The 26,603-nt window shown below is 38.8% G+C and overlaps 1 protein-coding gene across 12 annotated transcripts in view; it reads left to right on the forward strand.

The window, feature by feature from the left end:
• MAST2 (microtubule associated serine/threonine kinase 2) overlaps positions 1 to 26,603 on the forward strand; it is a 191,898-nt gene that overhangs the window by 82,047 nt on the left and 83,248 nt on the right. The window contains exons 1-2 of one of the 12 annotated variants that reach the window (XM_048058886.2): positions 2,044 to 6,924; positions 9,628 to 9,834. The exons of 8 other annotated variants lie outside the window; for them this stretch is intronic. In XM_048058886.2, coding sequence (XP_047914843.2) covers positions 6,875 to 6,924; positions 9,628 to 9,834 — 257 coding nt within the window. In that variant the 5' untranslated portion in view covers positions 2,044 to 6,874. Of the gene's footprint in view, positions 1 to 2,043; positions 6,925 to 9,627; positions 9,835 to 24,829; positions 25,065 to 26,603 lie in introns of those variants that run through there. 3 more of the 12 variants (XM_048058876.2, XM_048058887.2, XM_048058888.2) reach the window with 3 other exon arrangements.

Here is a 26,603-nt window from a genome sequence, read left to right on the forward strand (position 1 = left end):
ATCCCTCAAGTGACTCCACAGCAGTCACTTATTATTTATGTGATAAGGACAACTTCGATCACTGCTCTTCAAACGCTCTGAGAGGACAGAAATCCCCATACACAGTTCCTGAGTCAGGTGTTTGTGGAGCAGTCAGTGTAATAGAGATATTTTAATAAAGTAGCAAATGTTGGAAAAAGTAGGCTTTTAAAATTAAGTTTAAACAAATATGTATATTCTTTTCTTTTTTAGTACATGGTGCTTAAAAATTTTAGCAAATGTTTCAGTGATAGTAGGAGAACTTAGCTTTTACTATACTTACAGATTTGTGGTGGAACAAATTGAATTATTGATTGCATTGTATAAAAGAGAAGGCATTTGAACTGGCTGCTGTTGCATTATGATTTAAAATTGCTTCCCAAAGCTTGTATACTAGACAAAGCTCACAAAAGCATATAACCTTTCTTCCTCAGGTTTCTGGTTTTAATGAGAAAAAACTTTCAATCTTTTAATGTGAGCTCTCTCCTTTGTATAAGAGGCAGCATTTGGAAAATGCTGTGTAGTGCCAGTAATTCAGTGCTGAACAATACAAGGGATCAAAAGGGCTTTTTTTTTTTTTTCTTTTAAATGGGGTATGACCAAACCTTTTTACTTAGTTCACATGACAGTGGTGAAACACTCAGTGAGTTATGTAAAGAAGAACATGAAACTCTGACAGCTTTTATTTATTTATTTATTTATCAGCATGCCTTAAAGGCTAGTTTAGCTATATTTGCTAGATTTGTAAGAATGGTGATGTTCAGGAGTTTAAGATTGTTGCTTTGAAAAATTGCTGGAGTAGAGAGTTACCAACAGGGTTTTTTGTTTGTTTGTTTAATGTAACATAGATTTTTGTGTAACAAAAGTTTTGGAATTGAAATTGACGATGCCAGAGATTTTCCCTTCCCTCAGTCAAGTGTGGAGGTGGGTATGACACAAAACTACTCATACGCTTACCTTTGAAATATTTGAGATGTAAATGAAATCCTTCAAATGTGTAACATTTTATTTAGTTGTAACTAAACTGAATGACTGAATGTTTGTTTCTACACTGATTTAACACCTTTAGTTTTTATTACTTTCGTTTTCTTCCACAAGTGAGTGCCTTTTAAGCGAGCATTATGTGAAGAAATTCAGCAACCTGTGTTGAGAAGATCCAGGCTATAAATTTTAAACGAGGTTGCAGCGACTAGTGAGACTAAAAGTCTAGGGAGAATTGAAATGTATTCCGTTAGTTGAATTTGTTATCTAGTTGATTATTTATATTTTCTAGAATTATAGATTCTGTTGTCAATTCTACCAAATGATTTTTTTTGTTTGTTTGAAAAGTATAACTATTTAAGAAGTCAGTAGTGCATTGCAGCTTATGTATATTTGTGTTGATGTCATATATTGATAAGCATATAGGCTCATTGAAGTAGATCCTGTGGAGATGATTCAGATATTCCAGTATCAGAGTACTTACTTGATTTTAAAAAAAAATAAAATCCGCTGTTAGTCTTTGAATCAGGAATTGGAGAAAATTATATCAAGAAATGCAATAATTATAGTGTGTATATAAATATATATAAATAAACATATTTATGAATGTATTAAACCATTCTGTCAAAAAGGGTGGCCTAATAATGTGCACTTAAATACATACTGTAGGCATTTCTCCGTTCTTTTGGAGGCTTTTCTTCTGCTTGAATCAACTTAACAATGAACATCATATGAAAAATAAATTCTGAAATCAAAATTTATTTTGGAAAGGTATTCTACTGTGGCTAATGAGTAGGGATATTTATGGATGTAGCTAGGTCCTGAGTCATTGACTGCCGTTCATTGACTTTGCTTCACTGACAGGAGGAGAAGCAGGAATTGACAGATGGATGGAGCCTCTGGCTTGGAGCCAGAAATCCTCAAGAGGTGCATCCATTTTCTGCACAAACTCCAGCCTTTGTAGCAGTTCAGGACTAATTGTATTATATAGAAATATATAGGCACTCAGCATTTCTCTGTGTGCTAGTCAGGAGGCTGGGATACATTAACTACTGTAAAAAGATCACATCTGGGGAGGAAGTCATTATTTCCCAGCAAACCAGAAGTGGAAGGAAGACTTGATTATTCACAGAATCACAGAAGGGTTGAGGTTGGACCCCTGGAGGCTGGGTGGTCCAACCCCCTGCTCAAGCAGGGCGACTCAGAGCAGGCTGCCCAGGACCACGTCTGGGTAGCTTTTGAAGATCTCCAAGGATGGAGACTCCACAGCCTCTCTGGGCAACCTGTGCCAGTGCTTCCTCACTCACATAATGAAGAAGTGCTTCCTGATGTGTAGACAGAGCCTCCTGTGTTCCAGTTTGTTCCCATTATCTCTTGTCCTGGCACTGGGAACTACAGATGAGAGCAGAAGAAAGAAGACTCTGTCTTCTTTGCCCCCTCCCTTCAGGTATTTATAGACATTGATAAGATCCCCCTGAGCCTTCTCCAGGCTGAGCAGTCCCATCTCGCTCAGCCTCTTGTCACAGGAGACGTGCTCCAGTCTTTTTGCCATCTTGGTGGCCCTGTGTCGGACTCTCTCCAGTGTGCGTATGTCTCTCTCTTGTACTGGGGAGCCTAGAACTGGATGCAGTACTCCAGGTGTGGCCTCACCAATGCAAAGTAGCAAGCTCTTCGTGACAACACTTCTTTTTCTTTATTTGACTTGTGGCTTCATGTTTATCTGGGTCTGTATTAGTTGACTCTGTTTTTGTGCAGGAATTGATTGTAGGCGTGGACAATGTTCCTACTCTCGCTCGCACAAAGGAAGAGGAGTGAGATATCTCAGTATTTTGGCAGGAGAGAATGAGGAATTTTCCCACATAAAGAAGGTTATGTGTAAAAGCAGAACCAAATGAATGGTTGGATGGAGCCTGTGAAGTCCCTTGATTAGCAGTTCCTCTTCCATATTAGCAGAAGGCAACACAAACCCAACATAAAAAGATGGTTTTGCCCTTGGAGGTCTTGCAGTCTAATCTTAAAATAATCATCACAGGGTGAGTAAGATGGGGGAACTGTACACAGGGTGACATTGCCTGATTATCTAGATACCAATTTGTTGTCAGTATAACCTTCCACAGAAACACACAGACTTTAAGCACGTTTAAAACACTACAAGAAATTATACCCAACTGAGCTGTAGGCTGCAAAGAGGTTGAATAATACAAGTATTAGAAGAGGAACAAGTAGTTGCATTCTGTCTCTGGTGTGGCTCAATAATCTGAGTTCAAAGTTTTCTTTAATAAATTATGCATATAAATGTATTGGCTATGTTTTCTCATGCTTTGTTCACAAAAAATAATTACCATTTATGAATATTTTCTTTAATATCAAACAGCGAATGCAAAGTGATAGACCCAAACTTTGATCTCCTTCCTATTAGCGGAAGCGGTTTAATTACTTGCAGCCATTACCCTGTTCTGTTCTTTTGGTGCCACGGTGTGTACAGAGATGGGTTTTTGTACCGATGGATTCAGCTTTCAAATGGTTTTGATGTGCACCTGCACGTGAAGTGCACTAGAGACATTCCAGGCTTGAAAGACAAAGGTGAGGGCCGCGCAGCAAGACGAGGCTCGCGCTGAAGCGCTCGTGTTCATGTGCATAACAGCAACGCCGCTTCCAAGAAAGCAGGCTGTAAAGTGCAGGTTTTCTTTGTGGTTTCAGGATACACAACACAATAGTGCAGCTCACTATTTCTTCTGATTGCCTCCCAGCTAATCATCAGTCACTAAATCTAGTTGGGGATGCATTTGAGCCATCTGGTTTCTTGTTCAGTATCCCATTTTTAATAAACCCACTTGTATATAACATGAACTTTATTGACCTGCTCAATAAAGGTTTCTTATGAACAGCGTAGGTTTGTTTGAACTCCTCATGTTTTCTGAGGTAGGTTTACTAGATTGGATTGCTGTGATCTTTGTACTGTCCAAACATAAAATTTTATAAAAAGAAAATATCGCTTTCCCAGTTTATATCTACATCAATAGTAATTTCCTCAGCAAAGTAAACTTGTGACACTGGTTTTAATTTCAGATGCAAGATTTTTTTTGATTTTTTTTTCCTGTCATCAAACATCTGTATTAAATACAGTTCTTCTTTTAGAGTGCATGCCTGAGGGAGAAAGAACTTGGCGATGTAAGAAGCATTAAAAATAATTATAATTTAGAACATATCCAGTGAAAATAGTTGTTTCACCAAAAAATCCCACGTTTTTGATGGTCATAAAGATATCTGTGGCATCAAAGACCAAATGCTTATGTTGTTATATAAAATAAATTACAGTTAGATGGGGGGGAATAACAAATTGAACTATTACAGATTGCTGTTTTGGTGGTGGTAGGTGCTGATATGAAATAGTATTCACTGTAAGTTTTTGTGTCTGTCTTTATGAAATATGGTAAGCAAAATAATAGTGTTTGATAAAGACATGTGGAAGGCTTTTATGGTGGTCTTTATTCCTTTTAATCGATCTTTAAGGCAATTTATGCCTACTGTGGGGCTCATGCTCTCCGCCCCATCCAAAGGTACCAAGTCCCTGCGGCTGTAGAACTTTTGTAGAGTTTCATTAAGCAATTCTTCATAATAATTTGTTAAACTTCCCGCAGCTTCTTGATGGTGAAATAACGCATAAACACACCAAGGCATTTCATTGGGAGGATGTGCTGAATACAAGTTTATATCAATTTCTTTTTAAACTGTAATGCTGGGACCTTGGAAACAACAACAAATAGCAGGAAAAAAAAAAAACAAAACACCCCGAGCTTTAATGCTGGTTTATGTCCTTTATCCTGCCGTGCTCAGGTGCCATGGGAATTTCCTCCCTATCTGCGGAGAAATGGAGTATATCATTCAGTTGCTGTTCATCTTGGAGGGTAAGCATTTCTGCTGGGGATCGATGTCATTTCCCTGCTAGGAGCAAGCACTGTGCCTCGAGTGAGGACAAGAAATGGGGAAAGAAATGGTTCTGGAAAGGAGTTAAGCTACTTCTGCACAGTGTACTGTCTTGGCTCTGGAAACAGAGTAAGAAATAATGCCTTCTCTGAGTGCTTTCTGCCTGCGATATCTTTATAGCTGAGGAGAGAGAGAGGTGGTATATTCCAACTGCTCCATCCTCTGAGCTGCACTGGAGCAGCTCACAGGCAGTAGATCAAAAATAACCCGGTGCTCCTAAACTGATATGTGGGGCTGGCTCTGGAGGAGGAACGTGCTGAATTCCTCCTGCAGGACTCTGTAGGAACACTGCTGTTTGTATGTTAGGCTTTAAAAATAATTTGGAAGCGTCGTTTTTTATAAAAGAAGTGATTTAGTGAATAAGGAGGATTTTAGTGTTCTGTATATGTTGTAATCTCAGAGATGAGGTTAGGGAGGGTTTTTGCCAAGGATTTAAAAGCGAGAAAAGTTTTTTTGTGCAGCTTTTGTTATCAAATTTCCACTCTTTAATCCAGATTTTCATTTAGTAAGTATAATAAAATTATACATAACAAACATCAAATTTGTGTTCATACTTTTGGCTGCTTGCTGCGCTTTCTTACCTTGGAGGCAGTGTGTGGGGGGGGCGGCACTGGCTGTTGAAGGAACAACCACCCAAGAAAGGAAAGTCACTCGGGCACCCTGGGGTTGGCTTTTGAGTCCGACAATTTGTTTCCCGGGTGGGACGTGGCTGTCGAGAGGTTGTGAGCTTGTGTGGGGCACTCCTGCTGCGATGTGAATCATGGGAGGGGCTGTAGATAAGGGTTGTCATCTGCAATCTGGCTTGATTGACGAGTGCTTCAGAGCAGCAGCGGGCTTCACATACCTAAATAGGGTCTTTAAGAAAATTGCTGTATTTTGGAGAGACTTTAAAGAGTTACATATTTGGAAATTTTATTTGGAAAGCTAACTTTTTGACAAATAACACATTTTAGGAACACTTGTCATTATTTTATGGTGGTTTCCGTAATAGCGTGGTATTGATTTGGAGGTGATTGCAATTACCATTTGCAAACAAAACTGCAAGACTTGCATTGTACCAGGAACATTGTATCCTACGGAAGGCGATTCCCTGCCCCCTGCCCTCCTCCAGCACCTGGCCGCAGCGACTGCTTCTGTGCTGCTCTCGTTTCAGTGCCAGAATCCATGAAATTTGCAGCTGAAACATGGCCCGGTAGCTGCCTGAGGATGTTTTGAGAATAAAGTTGTGCGTGTTCTTAAGTGGATTGATTTCCGAAAAGGGCCGGTTCACGTGTTTGCTCAGCGGTCGAGAACAGCTGCTCCGTGCGCCGCGGATGACTCTGCAAGGGCTTTGGGTGGAAGCGGTGACTCTATTCCTATCGCAGTGTGAGGTTGCCAGCTGCTATGTGAGATTTCTGCCAGAATCCTTTCAAGTGTGCCATCGCTCCCGTTGGCTTTTACGCTTTCCTTTTGATTTGGTGAGAGTGACTGCTCCTGCTCCTTGAAGCCCAGGAAAAGTTTGTCTCTGATTTGCTGAGCGCTAAGCCCGAGCGTGTCCGGAGCACGCTGCTGTCTGCCTGGCAGGTCAGGTCGTTGGTTTGTCTCTCTGACTTTTCTGTGCCTTCGTTGCGTACTGGTGGGCTTCGTTTCCTTTCTCTGGATGCTATAAATAGACTTGTAGAAGATTTTTTTTTTTTTAAATATATAAATAATGACGTTTTTGACACGAGCCGTGTGATTAATCTGGACCATTACTGAACTCCTAAGGTCTCTGTGACACTGGGGGTACGCGAAGAGCTTGGGATTGCACTGATTGTTCTCTGCTCTGTGTTGGAGTGATAAGAGTGGGCTCTCCTTTCTGGCTTTAAGCCTCTTATTCTGGGAAGGAACATAGTGTATCATCAGCACAATGATGAAACGGAGGAAACAGAGGCTTGGAGCCCCATCTCTGCGGATCCAGTAAGGACTGTTGTGAAAAATAAATTGCACTTAAACATTTCAAATGGAAACTATGAAGAAAACAAGCTAGAATATTCTGTGCTAATAAACATTGCTTTTATTTGTTAGAACTTTATCTGTCATGCTTATGTGGCTGTACACAAAATTTCATTTTGAGAACTTTAATGTTTTGTTTCTGTGGAGCATTTACCATAAAGCATAGCCAAAAAAGAGCAATATTTAAATGTTTTTAAATGGGGTACATTGTGGTTAAGTTTTATACCTAGCATTAATTAATATAGTGAAACTAAATGTTTGTAACTGTCTTTCTAGTTAGATCACTCTTTTAAATATAAAAAGTGCTTCTAATAATCTGCCAGAAAACTGTCACAGGGCTCCACTGTAACGAAACCTTTACTACCTTTGCCATCTTCTTAAGGTTTTCAAATGTGTTCTTAATTTAAATTTTAAGCAAAAAAAAGTCGCTATTTACATCGCCACATATTTCTACAACTGAAATATCAAAAATTCCTTTTTAATACTGTAGTCTTTAGAAATGCTTTGAAATCTGCTATAGAAAATTGCTCTTTCTGATGTTGGTAATGACGTTATTATTTCTATTGGTTAAAATGAAGGAAGCTGTATATTTAATGCTATGTGGATAATAAATAGGGGAAGTTAAATGAATCTGTCACACAGTGAAGGGAGGAGCAGGGTAAGAGGCAGGCTTAACCTTTTGTGTCTGCAGACTGTAAAGCTCATCAGCTGTTTAAGCAGAGGTTGCTAGTGGGGAGGATTTCCAATATGTAAAGGTTGCTTACTGATAAGAAGTATTTGGATTCAGTAGGAAATTAAAAGCAGGGAACATTAACAAACATGCTTGACTTCAGGACTTCCAATATAGCATGTCTGAATACCAAACAAAAGCTGAAGCACATCCCAGATTTACCTTTTGCTAGGAAAGCTTATGTTTAAGTACAATAAATAGAAACAACTTTCATCCCTCCATCAAATTCAGTTATAGTTGTAAAAATATGGTGGCACTAGATTGTGTTTTAAAACACAAGCACGGTAAGCATAGCGTGGGACTGCATTGTTAAGCATTGTCCAAATTTTAAAAAGGAAAAGGCTGAATGTACAGTGATACCAGAGAGCATACATGTGGACAATACCCTGTGCAGTTCGTGACTCCCTACGCAAAGTATAGGGATGTACACGTTACATTTAAGCATTGAGTTTTGAGGATTAGATGTAAGGAACTTTGCATTTTCTGGTACTGATCGTAGGTGAATCGTAAGATGTTAAATACTTAATATATTTCCTTTTGCAATTTCTGTAAAATTGCATGGTTGGAACATAGTAGTTACGTGCAAAGTCCAAAGGACTTCAACTGGAGGTGATGTATTTGTGAGTCAAATTGATTGTTCTATTTGGATTCCCTATACAGAAAAAACAAAAGTTGTTATGTCACCACTTAGGAAGGAAAATGTCACTTGTCAGGCAAACCAGGTAATAAGCTGTATAATTTTTCCAGAGGGATGGTTGTACTAAAACACTTGGTTTAATTTTTTTCAAATAACCCCTTGAAGGGTTGAGCTCATCAGTGATGCAACACTGCCCTAAAACTTGGTGACGGCCTCAAGTTTTGTATTTAGAGCTGATATGTCCACCTGATACAGTTCAACATAGGAGTATATTCAGTATATGATTTTCTTATCTGAGAACTCAAAACCTATTTTCTTATCCCTGTATAAGAATCTGGGCAAAAGGCTTTCATAATGTGTATTTATTTCACGATACATTATTTTGGCTACCCATGATTTCTTTATAATACCAATATTTGTAAGTTAACTTTTACTTTATTTCTAGTGAAGGACATCTCATCGTGTATAGTTCAATACAGTAGGTGTTAAAACTTTTTTACGTTTATATACAAGTCTGCCTGCAGCTTCTTGAAAAGCAGCTACTTAGAGAAATTTTCTGTGCTCTCTGCTTGTAAGAGTACTTGTTGGCTGCTAACTCTACAAAAGCAGGATAGTTTGCAGAGCTGAGCACAGAGCTGGGAATCAGTTTTCTCAGCTGTAATCCTAATGCTACCATGGATGTGCTGTGGATGGGTCACTTAACCTCTTTGTGCCTCAGTTTCCCCACTGCTAAATTAGAATCAACCCATTTTGCAGTGCTGCTTTCACGCTTAATTTAGTTGATGTTTTAAGATATTCTCAGTGCTAGATGTTCTCTAGTTAATGGTTCATGTAATTCATGTTTTCACTGAGTATTTTTGTCGTTGCCGTAGCTGTGGTATGGAACCAGGGCTCCCAAATTGGAACCTGTGAAGGCTGTGATACGAATGGCTCATGTCAGTCACTGGTGGCACCATTGGCATCTTTGTTAATTTTTCCCAACTAAAAGTTTGACAATGGTGTGTGATCCAGAAACCTTGGGAATCACTGTAAAAAAAATAATTAAAAAAAAAAAGGATTTGGATAATTCCAGATGAGAAGATTTTTCATAGTGGAAAAATAACGTTTAATAGGTACTGTATTGACTGACAAATTATGTTTTGGTTTGGATGATAATTGAGTGACTTCTGTCCACTTAGTTCACTACATTTATTAAGAAGATATGCTTTGAAAGCTGTTTTTCTTTGTATTGATGTGATAAATAGAAGATGTGATATTGACCCTGATTTATTTTTTTTTTTCTACCGTGGTACCTTGTCAGAATCTCCTCTCCTTTGTTCTCCCACTGCCGAGGAAGTGATGTTCATCAGCACATGTTCTCTCCTACATCTGCTCCAGGTCTGCAGCACCTTAAATTCCCATTTAGTGCTGACTGTGCACTTGTTACTTCTCCTCTAGTATTTTACCTGAACTCACAAGTCCAGAGCAATCCGTCTAGTCCATGCTACAGCCATCCTTTTCAGTGGAGGTAAGGAGAGGTATCAACCAGGAATTTCTAACAGTGTGGTGTTGGTGTAACCATTTATGAACTTAACAGCTTTTTAGTTCAGGAGAATAATATGTAACAGAAGTGGGAGCCTAGTAACGTGTAATTTACCTCCAACCTTGTAGTGTTGGTTGGTGTTGCTTGTTTGTACACATTTTTTAGTTCATTTGTAGTTGAAGGCCCTGCAGAGGGAAGAATGGAGTCCTGTCTACCTGAGTGTGCATGCACATTCCTGGCTAAACCTTTTGGTGGCTTCTGTATGCGTGTGCAACTTGTATGGTGCCTCACAGGGATCACTGATGTCAAGAAAACCAACTTGAAAGTGAAACAGCTTGGAGTCTGGTCCTTAAGAAGCCCTGACTGAATTGTGGGTCTGTGCTAACCTACTGCACTCTGTTCTTTTCACTGCAAATCCTCGTTAGTTTCTTACTGAAGCTAACAGTCTGAGGTCTGTCTGCAACACAGGGTCCACAAAGGATAACGAGTAAGTTTAAGTTTGTTGGTAGTGTGCTTAGATATGGGCTACAGGAGTTCATAAACTGAAAAAAAATTCCAAAACAGCTCAGTTTGTACTAAGGTGCTTGAGAGCCTGGCTGGCATCTTTCATGTTCAGGAGCAGCTCTTGCTCTACACTGTGCTGTTATGGAACATGCAAGACCCCGGTGGAAACCTCTGGTTTATTCACTCATGATACCTACTGAGATTGTCACAAAGCCTAGCGCAAGGTAGAGATCTTTGTGTGTGCAGTTATGAAACTTGAGCTAAAAGGTGCCTACTTAAAACTTGAGCCAGAGGGCTGGTTTTGAAGTTCGCATACTGCAGTGTGGATGTAGCTGGTCAAATTTCAGTTACTCATCAGGTGGTAATGCAATCGCCCCTGATTGCAGGCTGTTATTTCAGAGGGAGAGTGCTCTTGCTGGCCAGCTCTAGTAGGAGGAACAAGAAAATGTGAAGTTTAGCTATTTTAGGCACCTCTCCCTCTAATGGAGAGTAAAGTATATTGCATCAGTTGAGTGGAAATCAGGCTGTCAGCAAAGGATAGAGACATTGTGTGTGTCTGTACTTGGCTTCTTGTGCATTGTCACAGAGAGAGGTGGTCACCCAGCATGCTGCTGCTTCCCCTGCAAGTTGGGCAACAGGTGATGAAAATTCTTGGTGTGCTGCTCACTTTGGCAGCACGTGCAGTGAGGGGAAGGGCACTGACTAAAGAGCCGTCTCGTAACGTTTTAATGTCATTGCCACCAATATCATTTAAAAGGAATTTTTGTTATTTAAAAGCTGGTATTGGGTAATGTTCCTGTACAAGGGTTATTAAATGTGGTTTAATGCTGTTTAGCGCTGGGGCTAATTAACGGTCTGGTAAGTAGTAATTAATTATCAGAATTAGATCACTGTTAAAGTAGGTTGAGAACAGCTCTTTTTGAGAGGGAATCTAATGATTACTGATTTTCCAAAGCCTTTTTGGTACTGTTTTTTTTTTTTTCCTCTGAGAATGCTCCAGTCTTCAGACTTTTGACATGGGTCATTGAATAATTTTACCTTTAAGAATAGTTCATATAAAAGACATGATATCGAGTTATGTTTCGCTGTTACTATGGACTCTTCTTGATGATGATATTTTTCACATATGGGGACCTTCCAGCCATCTGCTCTTTAAATGCTGAATGGTTGATGATTCACAGAGACGTGGTTCTCTGTAAGAGCTTAGGTCTACTATAATAACTTTTTATTTTTGTCCTTGTTGCTTTCACCTGTGCAGCTCTTGATCCTGGTTTATGCTGCCTTTCTTTGTTGTAGCTGTGTTTACTTGGTTACAGTACCAGCGACAGCCATTCCTGCTTGCTTAGAGCAAAGGTTCATCTTGGCAAGCTATTGCTGTCATTGATCTACAAGGCTTAACACCCTCAGGTTAGCCAGGCAGTGGTTCATTTCCATCGCTGTGCAAATGATACTAGGAACTGGTGGGAAACATAACTAAAAGGTGTATGCCTTCAAGTTAACTTTCTCATTTTTCATCATCAGTGTGTTGCATTTCAATTATCTGTATAGTTTTCCTCCTTCTTGCGTCTTTTGCATGGTGTGTTTGGTATTTTTCAATGGACAAATGAACAGCTGTTCGTGCATCTGGTATCAGGTGTGTTCTACAGCTAGCATACAAGTTCCTGGCTTCTGAAAGAAATAATCTAGTTGAGAACAAAAATGTTTTATACTAATCTCTGCAAAATTGGAAATAATGTAAATCATTTTAAGAATAAAAGATGTGAGGTGGCACGATTACAACAAAAATAAATGGATAGCGGGTGAAAGAAGATTGCTATAGTTGATACAACCATGGGTTGGAATTCAGTTTGTGTATCTTTAGGAACAAAAGAGAATGATGTCCAAAATTAAACTCAAGGAGTGGGTCTCATATTTGGGTTCTGGCTTGTGTACTTCTGGGGGTAGCAAGGAAGTCAAATTACTGAAGAATATGAGGCCGTGTTTCACAGCTGGTCCTCTTTATGAGTTGAGTAAATATGGGTGAGTCTTTGTACACCCAGATTTGGCCTTTAATTTAATCAAAACATGGATTTACTGCAGTTCTTGATATTAAGTTGCTTAAAAGATGCCACGAATTAGTTGCTCTTAGAAGTGTGGGGCCTTGAGACTAAAGCAACATGAACTTTCCCCCCGTTTCACAGATTATTACACCCTGTAACTCCCTCAGCAAGAGATAAATTAGTTTCAATACTTCTAGAAATGGATTCATTTGTCGGTGGTAACAAGGGTGAAAGTGTTCAGGTCTCTTAGTTCTGGCCTCTCTGGGTACTGCAGGTGAGGTGAAATCTCAGCAGAAATTTCCTTTATCCTAACCAGTCAAGGGAAGAGTTGAGTTCAGTTGCATTATTCCAGGGATGCTTTCTTGTGCTATTTTGATTTCGTGAACTCGTGCCAATTGTGGAACATATTGATATAGGGATATATGGTAGAGATGATTTTTATAGGAATGTTTTCTCTTGGAGGTTCTAGCCTTGATAAAGTTTATTGATAATAGCTATTCATTTTTTATAGCTCTGCAGAATAGCTTTACAGATTTTTTTTTTTAGCCTGTATGAAATCTGGTCACCATTTCTGAATGTGCTGGTGCTCAGATCCTAGCTGTCTTCAGTAAAACAAAACGGGAAACCTGATGTTGCTCCAGAATACTTTGTGTCTGAGCACAGTACATAATTACTCAATCAGTGTGTAATTACTATGTTATGAGTTCAAATAATTAGGATTTTATGGACATCTGTGATATAATTTAAGAATATATTAATTTACTTACTTAAGAACTTTATTCTTAGAAACATTTAATCAGTAACTGTGCTAAGCAACAAGAATATATTATACGTAGTCTTTTAACAAATGTGCTGGGAGGATTGCCTGCCTTTATTTAAAGCCTTTCTCGTATAAGCTCTTGCAGTGGATGAGGGGACACCTATATTTAGAGCTACGGCTTGTTCGGGTGTATGAGCGCAGTCCCAGCCAGTCTCTTCTGTTGCCGTGACCAGATGGGCTTCCCGGGCTTTGCAGTGTGCCCATCAGCTCAGCTTCACCAGAGCGTGGGGATGGAGAAACCTGCCTTTGTTGAGTGGGATCTCGTGTGAGCCTGGTTCTTTCTCTCATTTTATGTGCTGGGATTGCTGGTGTGTCTTGGTGAAGGTTGTGTAACTCCAGTCCTTTACTTCAAGGCAGGTGTAGAAATCCCTCCCATGGTATAAGGATGTGTTCTTGGTGTTGTGTGTCTGTGCCTCTCCCTGCCCCCAGTACCTGTGTTCTGGGTTTTGACTGGGTATCTGCACCAGAGTTAATTTAATGGTATGCTGAATAGGATTCGCTAATCAGCTTAAAATGCCACGTGTCTAGCTTAGCTAAAAAACTGATAATAAACATCTTAAGTATATAAACTTAATCAGTCCCAGTTGTAACTCATACCCTCAGCAGAACCACCAAAACACTTAAATAAACCTGCCTTAATTAGATTGCCTAAAACTATGTTGGTTAAAATGTGTCAGTACTTCTGTTAACATAACTAGCGCAGAGCTGATGGCTGTGTATATAGTATGTAGATACCTGAACAAAGAAGCTGCTTGGATTATACAATAACAACACGAAAGACCTTCAGCACCATAGTTCCCTTATTGCGAAGTCTCTTAGGAAAACAAAATTCATTTAATATTCACAGTGAAGCTTTTGTTTTGAAGCGTACATGTATTTTACAACAGCAGGGCAGCACCTGTAAACAGAAGTTCCATATTTTTAGAGAAGGTGAAAAACATTTCAGAATTCAAACTTGATGAGATTCTTTATATTCTTATTTTTGGAATATCTCCAAGTATGTCAAGACGTGGTGATAGTTTCCTTTCTCTACTTAAACTTCCTCTTAGTTTAAAGTCACTTGATACAGCTTTTAAAAGTTTATTTTGGTTAGTATCTTATTTGACAGATGGCAGAGGATTAATGAAAAGGGCTGTATTCAGATTGAATGACATCTGGAAACTGTTCTGTTTTTGTAGCAAGTGATACCTTCCTGCTTTAGTGCTTGATTTGGTACAGGTTCTCCTTTCTTAACTGTGCTAAATAATTGGTCAGCCTTTACTGCAATACAGTGTAATGACACTTTTGGAAGCAATGGAGATAAGCAATTCAGTTATAATGAATAACAGAACAACTTTGTGAATATGTCATTATGCATAATATGAAATGGTGAATTTTGAGTAGGGAATCTTTTGGCAACTGAATTGTAATCTACATCTCACTTTGAATGAATGAGCTTCCCAGAATTCATTTCTTTTCTAATGGAAATTTTTCTCTTTATTCCTTTTCTTCTGTATCAGTTGTTATTCTTGGGAATAGGAGATGGAGACAGAGGCTACAGCTAGGAGATGGAGACTACAGGGAAGAGACATATTGGTGATGCCTAGAACTCACCTGGCTCAGATTTCTCATGCTGATTGGAAACGGTTTGTTTGCCACGTGGTTGGAAATATTCAGGCATGGTGGCCTTTGGTATGGAGTCTTGTGTGCAGAGTTCATTTGCCTTGCTTGTGGCCCCGTAGCCTTCTTACACCAATGTGCAGCTGAGGGCTGAACTGTGAAACTGGCAATTTCAGTGAGTTGTATCGTGTTGTATGGCAATGTCTGTAGCATTGGCTGCATCGTGGTTAAGAAGTAGGACCCCAGACATAGCCTCTGATCGCTCCAGTGAAACATTCTGATTTTCTGGCATCTCTCTTAACTCTCTCCTCTTGTGCCCTGAGGGTTGCCCCTTTGGGTTGGTGGTGTCAGTAGAGGAGGTGCGTGGCTTCCCTTACGATAGTCAGGAGGAGCATTGCTCATCTTTTTCCCAGTCTGGCTGTATAATTTTTTTCATGTCGAGACATTATGTAAATGCTAAAATCACCACATCCTGCTTGGGTTTGCAGCAGTGGAAGAGTTAAACACTGGGGTTTGGAGCACGAGGTGTGAATTCTTGTCCGGTTCCAGGCTCACCGTGCAGGCTGCCCTCCATAACCACTTGTAAAGCATAACCTGGTGGTTTGACCTGGCGAGTCAGAGGCTCCCAGAGGGGAGTATGTACCTCTGACTTGAGAAGTTGGAGTGCTTTAATGTTTGCTAGCCTTTTCACCTATAAACTGAGTGATTCATAACTTTTTTTCTATGTAATTGTGTTTGAAGGCTCTGATCTGCTCACACACAGGCATATGAGTCGGCTTGTTTACTGCCCCTGAAGTATCCAAAGAGTTTGACATGGCTGGGAGCAAGCTAGCAACTTCCAGTGAAAAACTACAAGCTCAGAAGGTTCTTAAAATGCTGTAGTAAAAACTGAGTTTTTACTTTTTCTGTTTTCATCCTCAGATGACAGTGATTTCCTCCAAGAAATTGTAGTGTGCTCAGTCTGTGCAAGATCCTTCCTTCCGTATAGCCTCTTCCTTTTGATCTTGAATGCAGATACAGAAACAACATGGACACGGAAAGACTCCTGGCAAGGGAATCATTCTGAGAAAGACAAATATATTCTTAACCAGGCAGTCATGTGTTTATTACCGTTGAAGTCTCTGTAGACAATTCCATGCATCTTCCACAACTTGGTTTTTAATTGCACTGTGAGGCAGCCAGGTTCTACTTTGTTTTGACTTGGAAATCTGTGAACGTGCAAACAGGCCTGTTTACATCCCGTACCAAAGAGCTAATAGTAGACAAGTACTAATAGCAAGTACCCAGTGTCAATTTAACAGATGAGCTAGAGAGAAACAGAGATTATATGACACAGCTGCTTGCATTTGCATGGGATTATTCCTGCCCATGACCAGGAGATTCCTTTTGGATTTGTTTTCTTTAAAAATTACCGTTTGAAGCCATGAGTTGCAATTTCTGATTTAGATGGATGAGCCATTTAGGAGATCAATATTAACCTGAAAGCTTACAGAAAGTTTTTCCTTTTTTATATTCTAAATCATTTCAAGGAGACATTGCATCGGTTTTTAAAATTGTATCAGATTTCAGCTGTGTCTAGCCACCCTGATCTACATTGAACTTCTGTGTCAAAGTTAAGCTCTTGTTTGAATACCATGCCAGAAGGTCTGCAATACAGCTTCACCATCTACAATATATCCTTTCATACTCTGTTTTCCACAGGCTGCGCCTGTATCTTCATTTTTTCAACATCTCTCTTTTCCTTTTGTTATTTTTTCATCTGAAATACACTTGTTCTCATCCTCCAAGTTCTCTCTTACCCTCATTTTTCTACTAAAATTTTGCTATTTTGGCTAGCGTTTATTATTCTGTCATTCAATCCCTGGCGTGGTACTTGAGAGCACAATCTTCTAACCTAGTTTACATTACACTGTCAGTATGAATTATTAACGTTCTAAAATAAAGTCTTCAAACCGTAATCTTTGCAGTGGTGAAAGAGCTCTGTGTGCCTTTGTATTCCTTCCTCCCCTCGCTGGCCTTTCCTTTCTTTAGAGCCCCAGCTCTTTACAGTAGGTATGTTACTGATCTCGCTGTCAGGAAAAGACTTGCTGTGCAGTGACAGTCGCATTAGCACATCTCTGGCCTGGAGTTGGTATTTATTTACATTTAAAAAAAAAAAAAAACAGTTGTGGAAATAATACTTCATTTCTTTTAGAAGATCTGCTGCACAAGTACAAGTGATATAATGGGTTGTATTGTCTGAGAAGGTGGACAATATTTTTTGTCCTGTTATGTTCTAGTTTGTGTTCTAGATCTAAAATGAGAATTTAAAAATGAGCCTCATTTTTATTTGACAATAGATGAGAAATTTAAAATAACAGAGCAGGTCAGGTTATAATTCTCAGCAAATTTTTAGCACCAAAGAAGTTAATCCAAAATAAATGTGGCAAAAATCCACATCAACTTTCCTCCGTGTGTCACTTCAATATGACTGTCCATTCTGCTTCTGAGATACTGGAACGTTCCAAAATCATTAAATGCCCAATTTTCCAAGTGAATCAACACAAAAATATTTACCAGAAGTGTTACTTTAAGTCACAAGTGTCTTCATTTCACTCACAGAGAACTTGCTATTAGTTTGAACAAAATGGAGATGATTGCAGCTGCACTTATTTTCGATATAGAGGAGCAGCCCAAGGGGACGTGTTCCAGCCTGCAGCCCATGGCTTCATGTGCGCAGCCTCCTCTGACACCAAGATGGATCATAAAACCGTGACCTGTCGCTTCTGCAACTTCTCCCTTCTTATTAGATATAAGAGCAGATGCAGAGTACGCCGTAGGACGTCACAATCTGCTTTTTACATACTGTTGTTGTAAGTGATCAAAGTTGTGAGAAGTACTTGATTAAATAGCTTTGCAGGTTCTGTTTTCTCTGCAGAAATTACATTCTTTGGACATGCAGGTGGTGTTCATTTGCGTGTGTGATTTGTGCTGTCTTGGCGTGTTTGTGAAGTAGTTTAATGTTGTACAAAACAACGTGAAGAGCTGAAAATTGTTATTTGTGTTTCTTATTAGTTTTATTTTTATAGGTAGGACAGAAACCTAAATTATTTTCATTTGAAAATATCAAAAGTCCAAAATGTGCTCACATTTTTTTTGATATACCAAATCTGCATAATGCTGCCTCTGCTAGTCAAAATTTAGAAAATAAGAAAGTAAAGTACGAGGTGAATATTCCTATTTATCTACATTTTCTTTTTTCTTTCTATCTGAGGTATTTTAAAAGTGGCTATATTTATTTTTAAAATGTCTGAGCAGTGTTGTTTTATATTTTTGCTGCTAGTTATATTCGGTTAGTTTTTTTATGCCCTTTTGTAATGTGCTACAGTAGAGTATAATACAATTTAGCAGTGCAAAATTTTAAATACCGTTTTTAGTATTTTGAAATACATTTTTCACTGGAGACTGCAGAAATGGTTGAGAGTTCCGTGTCTGTTCAGTACTTTATTTCAAAGCAGGGAATTCAGTTTGGGACAATTTATCATAAATTATTCAATCTGCTTCAGTGTTCCAAAATTATAACATGTATTTCCCTGTTTACTTTTATTTATATATATGTGTGTATATATATATATATACACAGACATAGAAATATATACACACTTACAGGGGGACATACATGTTAGAAGTCATATGTAGAACATAGAAGAGCCTGTAAGCATGATGTAAATTTTAGGAAATGTTGCTTTAGTAATATATCAGCTTTATGGGTTCCCCAGAATTACTGTAAAACAGTTTATAGAGATGTATCAATCTGTAATTATATAAAAATCAGTGTTCCAGGCTTGTTCTCATGTTCATTCTGTCCTGTACATTTTGTGTTTCTCTGAGGCACACAAGTTTGAGTAGTTTGTTTGCCTGCTGGTTGATGATATGTTATCACTGCTTTCCCAGACTTTAAGATTAAAAGCTAAGCTTGTGCTGTGAAGATTCACATTATTCCAAAGGAATAACTAAAATAGGGACCAGTTTCTGTTAAAATTCATGGCCAAATTAGGATTTAATTCCGTCTTTAGAACTAGATGAACTTGTTATCCTTTTTTTCTTTTTTTTGTTATTTTTTTTAATACCAGCACTCATGATGTTCCCTAGCATGGTTTTGATTTCTCATGTCTTGTCTGTACCATGGCTTATTTTGTAAAGTCTATTCTTATCCCATGCTCTAACTTCATTAAGAATTTATGCTTGAAAATGTAAAATTCATCCTCTTAGTCTGTTCACTACATTAGCATTCCCCTTGCTCCCAGAATAACTTTGTAGCCAACAATCCTACAAAATAAGCCTTTTGTCTCAGAAAAGGCATGGTAAATGCAGGGGCTTTACGGTATCCTTCATGAGTTAAACAAGCAATGAGGAAATGAGCTGCAGGGTGGAAGTGCCGGCTCTGAACACGCAGGTCGGAGCAAACAGCTGGAATTATACCTAGGAACAAATCAGACGCCACTGCTTAGTTTGGAGCTCAGGCTTGAGTTGCTCTTCTGGGTACCATCCTGCCACCCAGACGATGCGATCCCTGCTAGCTGGCTGCCAAGGGTAGCCCCAAGCCTCAGTGCTCCATTTGGGTCCTCGACGTGGTGCAAAATACGAAAACCCCATTACGGGAGCGTTTAGCAATAGCTGTGCTGCTTTGTGGAGAGCCTGACGCAGGGTGGAGTGGCCGGAGAAGAGATGAAGATGTCTTCCTGTTTGCAAGTATGGCTGCATAGTTAATTCATTAACACTGTACTACAGGTTAGGAATAAATTTTTAAGTGCATCTTTTAAGTGCAGCATGATAAATAATTCATGATTACGATGACGAAATGCCATGGTGGTGACAGCAGGCTCAATTTATGTTTTCCTTCGGCTGAGTTTTGGCTGGTAGAGAGGGAAGAGCTTGGCAGAAGGATGCCGAGGTTATAGCATCTCATGCTGTGTTCTCACAAGCGCTACTGAGTGGTTTCAAGAACATTTTGGATAAAGCATTAAAGGATTTTGTATGAATGCGAAGTGAGATTTTCAAAACTGATCAGTATTTTTATTTTTCAAATGTCTTCTCATTTGTATGGCATTTGAATCACATACCAAGGGGACATTTGATTAAATAAGATAACTGACATTTGAATCATATATGAAGAAAACAGGCCAGGGAAAGAATGCGAGATCTAGTAACTTATTTAAAGAGGCTACTTGACCTTTCCATGGCATTTGAGCCCAGTCATCAATTTGGTGAACTTGAAATCATGTTAAATGTATGTTGTACTGAAGTTGCCAATATCTTACTAGTGCTATTTGTGAATAATGTTGTAAGGAATATTAGCAAACTAATTAGTATTTTTATAAATAGAAATCCAAAGAGAGATTTTCATTGAATATTTGTAGGATTTGCAGCACAACTAACTTGGCGTTTAGCAATGTTGGCTTATTATCACTCTTCAGTAGAGTTTTCATATAGAAAATACAAATTATGACAACAGAGCTGTAGGTAGCATCCTCTATATCTAAGTGAGTACAATTTCCTAAGAATTGTTTTAGGACTAAGGTATCAGGGCAGCTGCTTATGCTTAACCTGGGCTGTGATACTGTAGTGAATTAGATAGCATTTCAGGCTATTTGCTATGATGACAACCCCAGTTAGTTCAGTAACTGTGCCAGATTAAAGTTACATGAGAAGTTGGCAGCTTTTCTTCTAGTATATGAGTGTACAATGCCTTATAGCTAATTCAGCTTCACTTCAGTAAATGTTGCTGATCCTTTGAATCATTATCTAAACTAATGCAGTCACTGGGCTGTTATCTGCATGGGAAATGCTCACCAGAGGGACGTTTGGTTATTTTTCACCCCAGAAAACCTGGCTATCGTTTTTTAGTTTAATCTTAAGCAAATGTGTCCTTTGGAGTCCTTTTATACAGAGCCAGTACTTGAAATCTGGCCGAGCCATGGCAGTTAGAAGAGTGCAGGGCTCTGGTTCTGTATTGACTTGGAGCTGGGGCGCATGGAGCTTGGTTGGTCTCTGGAAATAAATAAATAAAAGAAATGAGAAAGGTAAGATTGTGAAAGGAAGTGACGAATGATAGAAAAGTGAACCTTAAAGATAAATTCAACTTCATGTCCTCTCTCTCACTGCTACTTACATGGCTTGAGATGGCAGTCAGCTCAGTCTGTTCTGCATTTGCGTAGGTCACTGTTCAAATAATAATGATGCCCCAAATAGCTCACACATCTTCTATGTAATTTTTTCTTTTTTCTTTTTAAAGGAACCATGCCCTGCTTTTTTTTTTTTTTTTTGGAAGCTTATAGGAAGAACTTTTTTCCTTTCTTCATGTTGAAAGCTCAAAGTTTTCCACTGGAGTTTTCACGTTACAAAGTTTTGACTACATTGTTGGTGATATACAGCAGTTACTTCTTCAGTTCATTATCAGTTTTATTTGTGTTAAGTTATATTTATTTATATGGCAGTAATTTTCTTGTCAAATATGCCATTTAAAGTTTAAAATAAAACTGATATTCTCTTTATGTATTTTCTGATTTATGACTCCTCCGAACAATTCAGCTTTGCTAGTAAAACAGCTTTAATTTTCAGGTATTTCTAGTGGCTAATTTGTGTATTTGAGTTATATAGCTACTCAAAAATGTTAAGTCTGAAAGTACCACTTATTTATGTGACACTTAATACCATGTAACTATTCAAGTGATTGAATAATTAGGTAGTTTTTTTCCCGAGAAGTATTGCAACTGGTTCTTGTGATACAGTTTTCCTTTACCATGGTACAATTCAAGAGTTATTCTCACTTGAAAACTATTGGACTACTACATGTTTCATCCTGGCTGAAATATCTCAAAAATATAGTGAAAAATAATAATAAAAAATATTGTGGGAACTATTCTTGAACAATAGTCAAAATCTAGTCTGTCACAAGAGTTTTGACCTTTGTGATGTTCTTTTTCAAAATGACATCAGTGATCTCCATGGTACCACTTTAAACTTTATAAGGAGTTCAGCTTACTTTTAAAACGGCAGGTTTTATTTAAAAGAAGATGGTCTTATTCTCAGCGAATTCATTGATTGTTTACAAATGAGAAGTGTAGCTGCTAGGAAAAAAAGTCCAGAAAGTCATGGATTTCACGTGGACTGTTTGCCTAACTGTATTCTCAGTTAATGTCAGGCTTAATTAATGTCCCACTTAGGTAATGGTAAATATGGGAAATTAAGGAGGTCTTTGACATGGCTATTTATAACTGCCCAGAGGATGCAGTGTCATTGGGAGGGCCCTGGAAACTACAGATTTGGTCAGCAGAGAAATACTCCATCATCGCAGGAGCTGCAGAACGTTTCTGCAGGTGGTCTTTTCCGAGGACAAGCTGGACGTGAAGTGAGTGACGAAGACTGATGGAGACTGAATACCCTGAAAGGCAAGTGGATGAGTTTTAAGGAAGGTGGTTTCTTTTGTGTGGGAATCCCAACAGGACTGGGAATTCACAAAAACATATTAACTGATTTGTGGGCTAAATATAATAGAAAGTTGCTCTTGTAACACATTTGTGTATGTGGCATTTTTGTTGACATGCTTTCTGACATGCAGAAGGCTATAGTCTTGAACAAGTGAGAAATTTCTAGACTGAATTCTGTACAGTGTTTTGCTTATCATGTGGAGACAGTAATATAGTTACTTAGAGGGATTTCATTTGTCATTGTAGAACTGAACATCCTTACGCTTTTTATTTTGTATTACTATAGCAAGTCCTTCAAATGTTGACATTGTATTTTAGGACATGACATATTTTTAAAAGATGTTTGATGGCTTCATTGTGTTCTTTTGCTATTCTTGTAAGAACACTGCATCTTGAGTATGGCATTCCTGTATTTTTCAGAATACTTTGAACTTATCTGTATTTAATGTTTGGGGACTGTCCCAAAATACACACTTTGCAGATGATGTTTTCCAAGGCTAGGTTTTGCTGTTGGCACGTGGAACATGCATTTTGAAAAGCAGGCATATGAAGTGTTAAAGAAATTTCCGCTGTTTGTGAACCAGTGTTACATAATTCCCAAAACATTTTCACAATTTTTGGGTAAGTGCTCTGCGGAACCGTGCTAAACAACAGCAGGATGGGCCTTTGGGTTTCAGATGATGGCGAGTATCCAGTCCCCTAGTGCAGCTGGGGTGCTCGGTGTTCCCCAAGAGCAGCCGAGGATGGGCAGTGTTTCATCTGGTTAACGCTGCCCTCGAGCAGTCAGTCGTTGGTGTCCTTAGAGAATAGGCTCCTAAAATGGCTTCTCCTTTTTGCATCCTTTCTGTAAGGGATGTAAAAGCGATGGTGTTGAGTGTGATCTTATTGAGGGCTGTGTCTTCAGCTGCTCATTTTTCGGTCACTTTCAGGAAAAAAAACACACAAACAAGCACCACACAATATAAAATTGGGGGTTTTAGCAGGTTTTGGCTTATTTGCTAACTGTAAGCAGTCTGGAATTTATTTTTGTTGTAAGGTTTATTTTGATAGTTAACTAAGCACTTTTACCCTGTTATTGCTTGGGAATTTCAATTCATGTTTCAGTTGACAGAGTAAATCTGAATATTTTTATACCTTTTCAAAAGCAGGGTTTATTGGAATTGGAAGGTCACACAATACCCTGAATATAATGCTACAGTGCTCTTCTTTGGCTTCTAGACTTGACTGGTATATGCTATTATGTAGATACATAAATTAATGTTTCTGATCAGTTAGCAGATAGTGGCAGAGTTTTGTCTGGTTGCACTCTAAATTAACTTTGTGAAATCAAACCAGAATGTGATGTAGATCATTTGATACAAATGTTTAAAAGCGCTGCAAGGGTTGGCTGTATGGAACAGAAATCTGGTTCCTGCAGCATGCAAAATCACATTTCTGTGTTTGAAGCTCAAATGGAAGGGGATGCTTTGCTGAATCAGATACTGTGATTTTTGATAAATGTATATATTAAACATGGTACATTTTTATGGGAAGTCATGAAGGTCATCTAATTCTTTCATGATTCTGTGGAAAATAAAAGGGTACCTACTGGGATTTCTTTCTCCCAGGCATTTCTGTGTATTTTAAAGTATTTTTATGTATTGTGCATGGAAGGCAGTGCCAGCTGTTGATTGTCATCTTTCTCATGTCTGTGATAAAAAGCCACTCAAGAAGGCTGAAATATGAGAACGTCATTAGCTTTCCTACTGGCAGAAGTGCTTAAAAAAGCCACAATAGAAAGAAAATAGATTGCATATTGAAATTAAAAAAAAAAAAAAGGCAGCTACAGCGAGGGTTTGTTTAGCCCTTGGAAAAAGCAAAAACGTGGCAAGGAGCTTCTACAGGCACAAAGGGAAAAGCGTGAACCTGTGGCTGATGTGCAAGGGTGTGTGTGGGAAACCTCTGATGTTCATCACGCGTGATTCCCCGCTTGTGTTTTGTTGTCACAATTCAGCCGCTCGAGTTGTTTTGTGGGCACCAGGTGCAGTGTAGGAGTTTGTGTTTACTGTGAATGACGTCTATGAGGCACGATCTGGTTTTAAGCTGATCTTAGGTGGCATTGTAAGCGTGCTTCTTTTTTAAAAAAATTATCTAAAATCCACTTGGGACATTTAAAAGACAAAGGTAGGATTCATTTAAAGACTGAAGATTAATGTAAAAAATAAAGGAAATGCCCCTCGTGTGGTTACAAAGCAGAAGGGCCTCCATTTCAAAATAAAACCACAAACTAGGCAGTTAGTGGTGTTCTCTGCAGACACAGCCTAAAAGCAGTGTGTTATTCAGGATTATGAATAGAGCCCTGCTTATGGTTTTGCTTGAAAATCTTCTGATTGTAGTTGGATGAACGTGGAGAAGCGTACAGAAATCATGTTTGTTATGTTTACAGAAGCTCCCGTTTTAAAGTGTATATGGTGGGAAGGGAATAAATTTCTCATTTTGCACTGCCTCCTAAGGTAGAGAGAGGCAGGCAGGGATGGAGGCAGGAGAAAACGGAGGCAGTGGAAACAGCAGCAATATGTACGCTTGCCTGCCTGTCTCGCATTAATGGAACAGCTTGCAAGGTCTACAGGGAATTTGCATTGGCTCTGTCACTGGTATTATTTAGTTCCTTATTTATTGCTAGTGGCTTGATTGTGCTGTATTTTCCCAGCAATGAAAGCTTTTAAAGATCATGTCTGACTCCTTTTGGACTGTGCTGTCCAATTTCTCTCTGCCTGCTACCAGCATGTTGAGACGATCCAAAAGGTAATCTAAGGATTTTGCGAGTATTTCTTATGATGTTTTTCCAAGTTACTTGTTTTAATACTCTTTGAGCTTGCTTTCTTCCTTTATTAACAGATTAAATCATATTTGTAGTATGTTAGGTATGATTTCTTAATTCCTTAATGATTTGTAGTTGTGTTCCTTGTAAAAATCATACTGTGCAGATCCATGCTTCGTTCTTTTCACAGATATTTATTTAAATGCATTGTTCCTCCCTTCTCATAGTATGTGAATGTGATAAGGGTTTGTTTCTACAAAATGATGGATTGATGCCTTACTAAGAACAAGCTGCTTCAGTATTCAAAGTAGCAAAACAGTATTATGATGATATAGGCAGCACTGGGCAGGGCTTGCAAATATTTTGACGTATAGTACGTGATTTTCATAGGGATATGCATAACCTTACGTTTAAAATTGTTTTTAATAGTTCTAGCATTTTTTTTCTTGGAGATGTAAATATGCTACTGTAGTCATTAGTAGGATGGCTGTTCTTACACCACTCCTCGGATTTTGATAAAATTACATTGAATTCTGTGACCTAATAAACGGTATCGGATCTGATGCAGTACAGTGATATCCCTTCAAGATCGGGAAATATCAACATAGTTACTGCTCATCAGGTGTTCTGTGGAGCTTAACTCAGGTAACCTGAAAACTTACTGGAGGAATAGACTGGGTGAGTAAGGTAGGTGGGTAATCCTGACTGACTAATTCAGTATATTTGGGTTTATGAGTAAGTGGTTGGAGCTAGAATCAGAATTTTTCATTGATTGGCTGATAGAGCTAAAAATCTATGTAAGACTCAGAATATAAACTTTGACTTGATTTTAGGGTGAATTTTGTTTATGAGCTATCAGAAATGGAATTTATCTTTTTTAGGAGATTGCTGCTCCTACATACAAATATACTGGATGGGGGGCAGGGGCAGGGAGGATTAACCCTGCTATGATTCCCTTTTTGTGGTTTAAATTTCGTTAAAGTTGTTTTCCGTGTAACAATGATTTTTAGATTTATTTTTTTTTCTGGGGACAAAGAAGGATTTCGCTTAAAAAATTTAGATCTCAAGTTGTTTGTTGATCTGTTTGCTCCCAGCAGTAACTTTCAAACTCACTGAGCAATGGCACCAGTAGCCTGCAGGAGGAACAGGGGTGTCAGAGGTAGCGCTCATTATTTCCATGTGAGTTTCTTGAGCTACGGAGAGGAAAGGGATGTAAATAATGTCCTGTGCCTCTGTTTCGCTAAAGACAAGGTAGGTAGGACTTGGCTTTCGTGTTGTTTGGGCAACTGGTGAGCATGTCAGCAGCAAGGTGCAGTGAGCCTTGCCTTGCTGGGCTGGTGCAGGTGAGGGAGAGGAGGCATTGGTGCAGGAGGACACTGCTCTGTAAGAACTTAACTTTTCTTACACCAGCTCTTCTGGAGCAACCTGTTTATTCCCCCTGCTTGCCAAACTTTGCTTTTGGAAAGCTTGCTCCGTTCTGGATGGTGTTCTGCATGCAAAAAGGTACGTTTTTTTAATGAAAA

Source organism: Anser cygnoides, chromosome 8 (genome assembly GCF_040182565.1).
Source record: "Anser cygnoides isolate HZ-2024a breed goose chromosome 8, Taihu_goose_T2T_genome, whole genome shotgun sequence".
Lineage (NCBI taxonomy): Eukaryota > Metazoa > Chordata > Aves > Anseriformes > Anatidae > Anser > Anser cygnoides.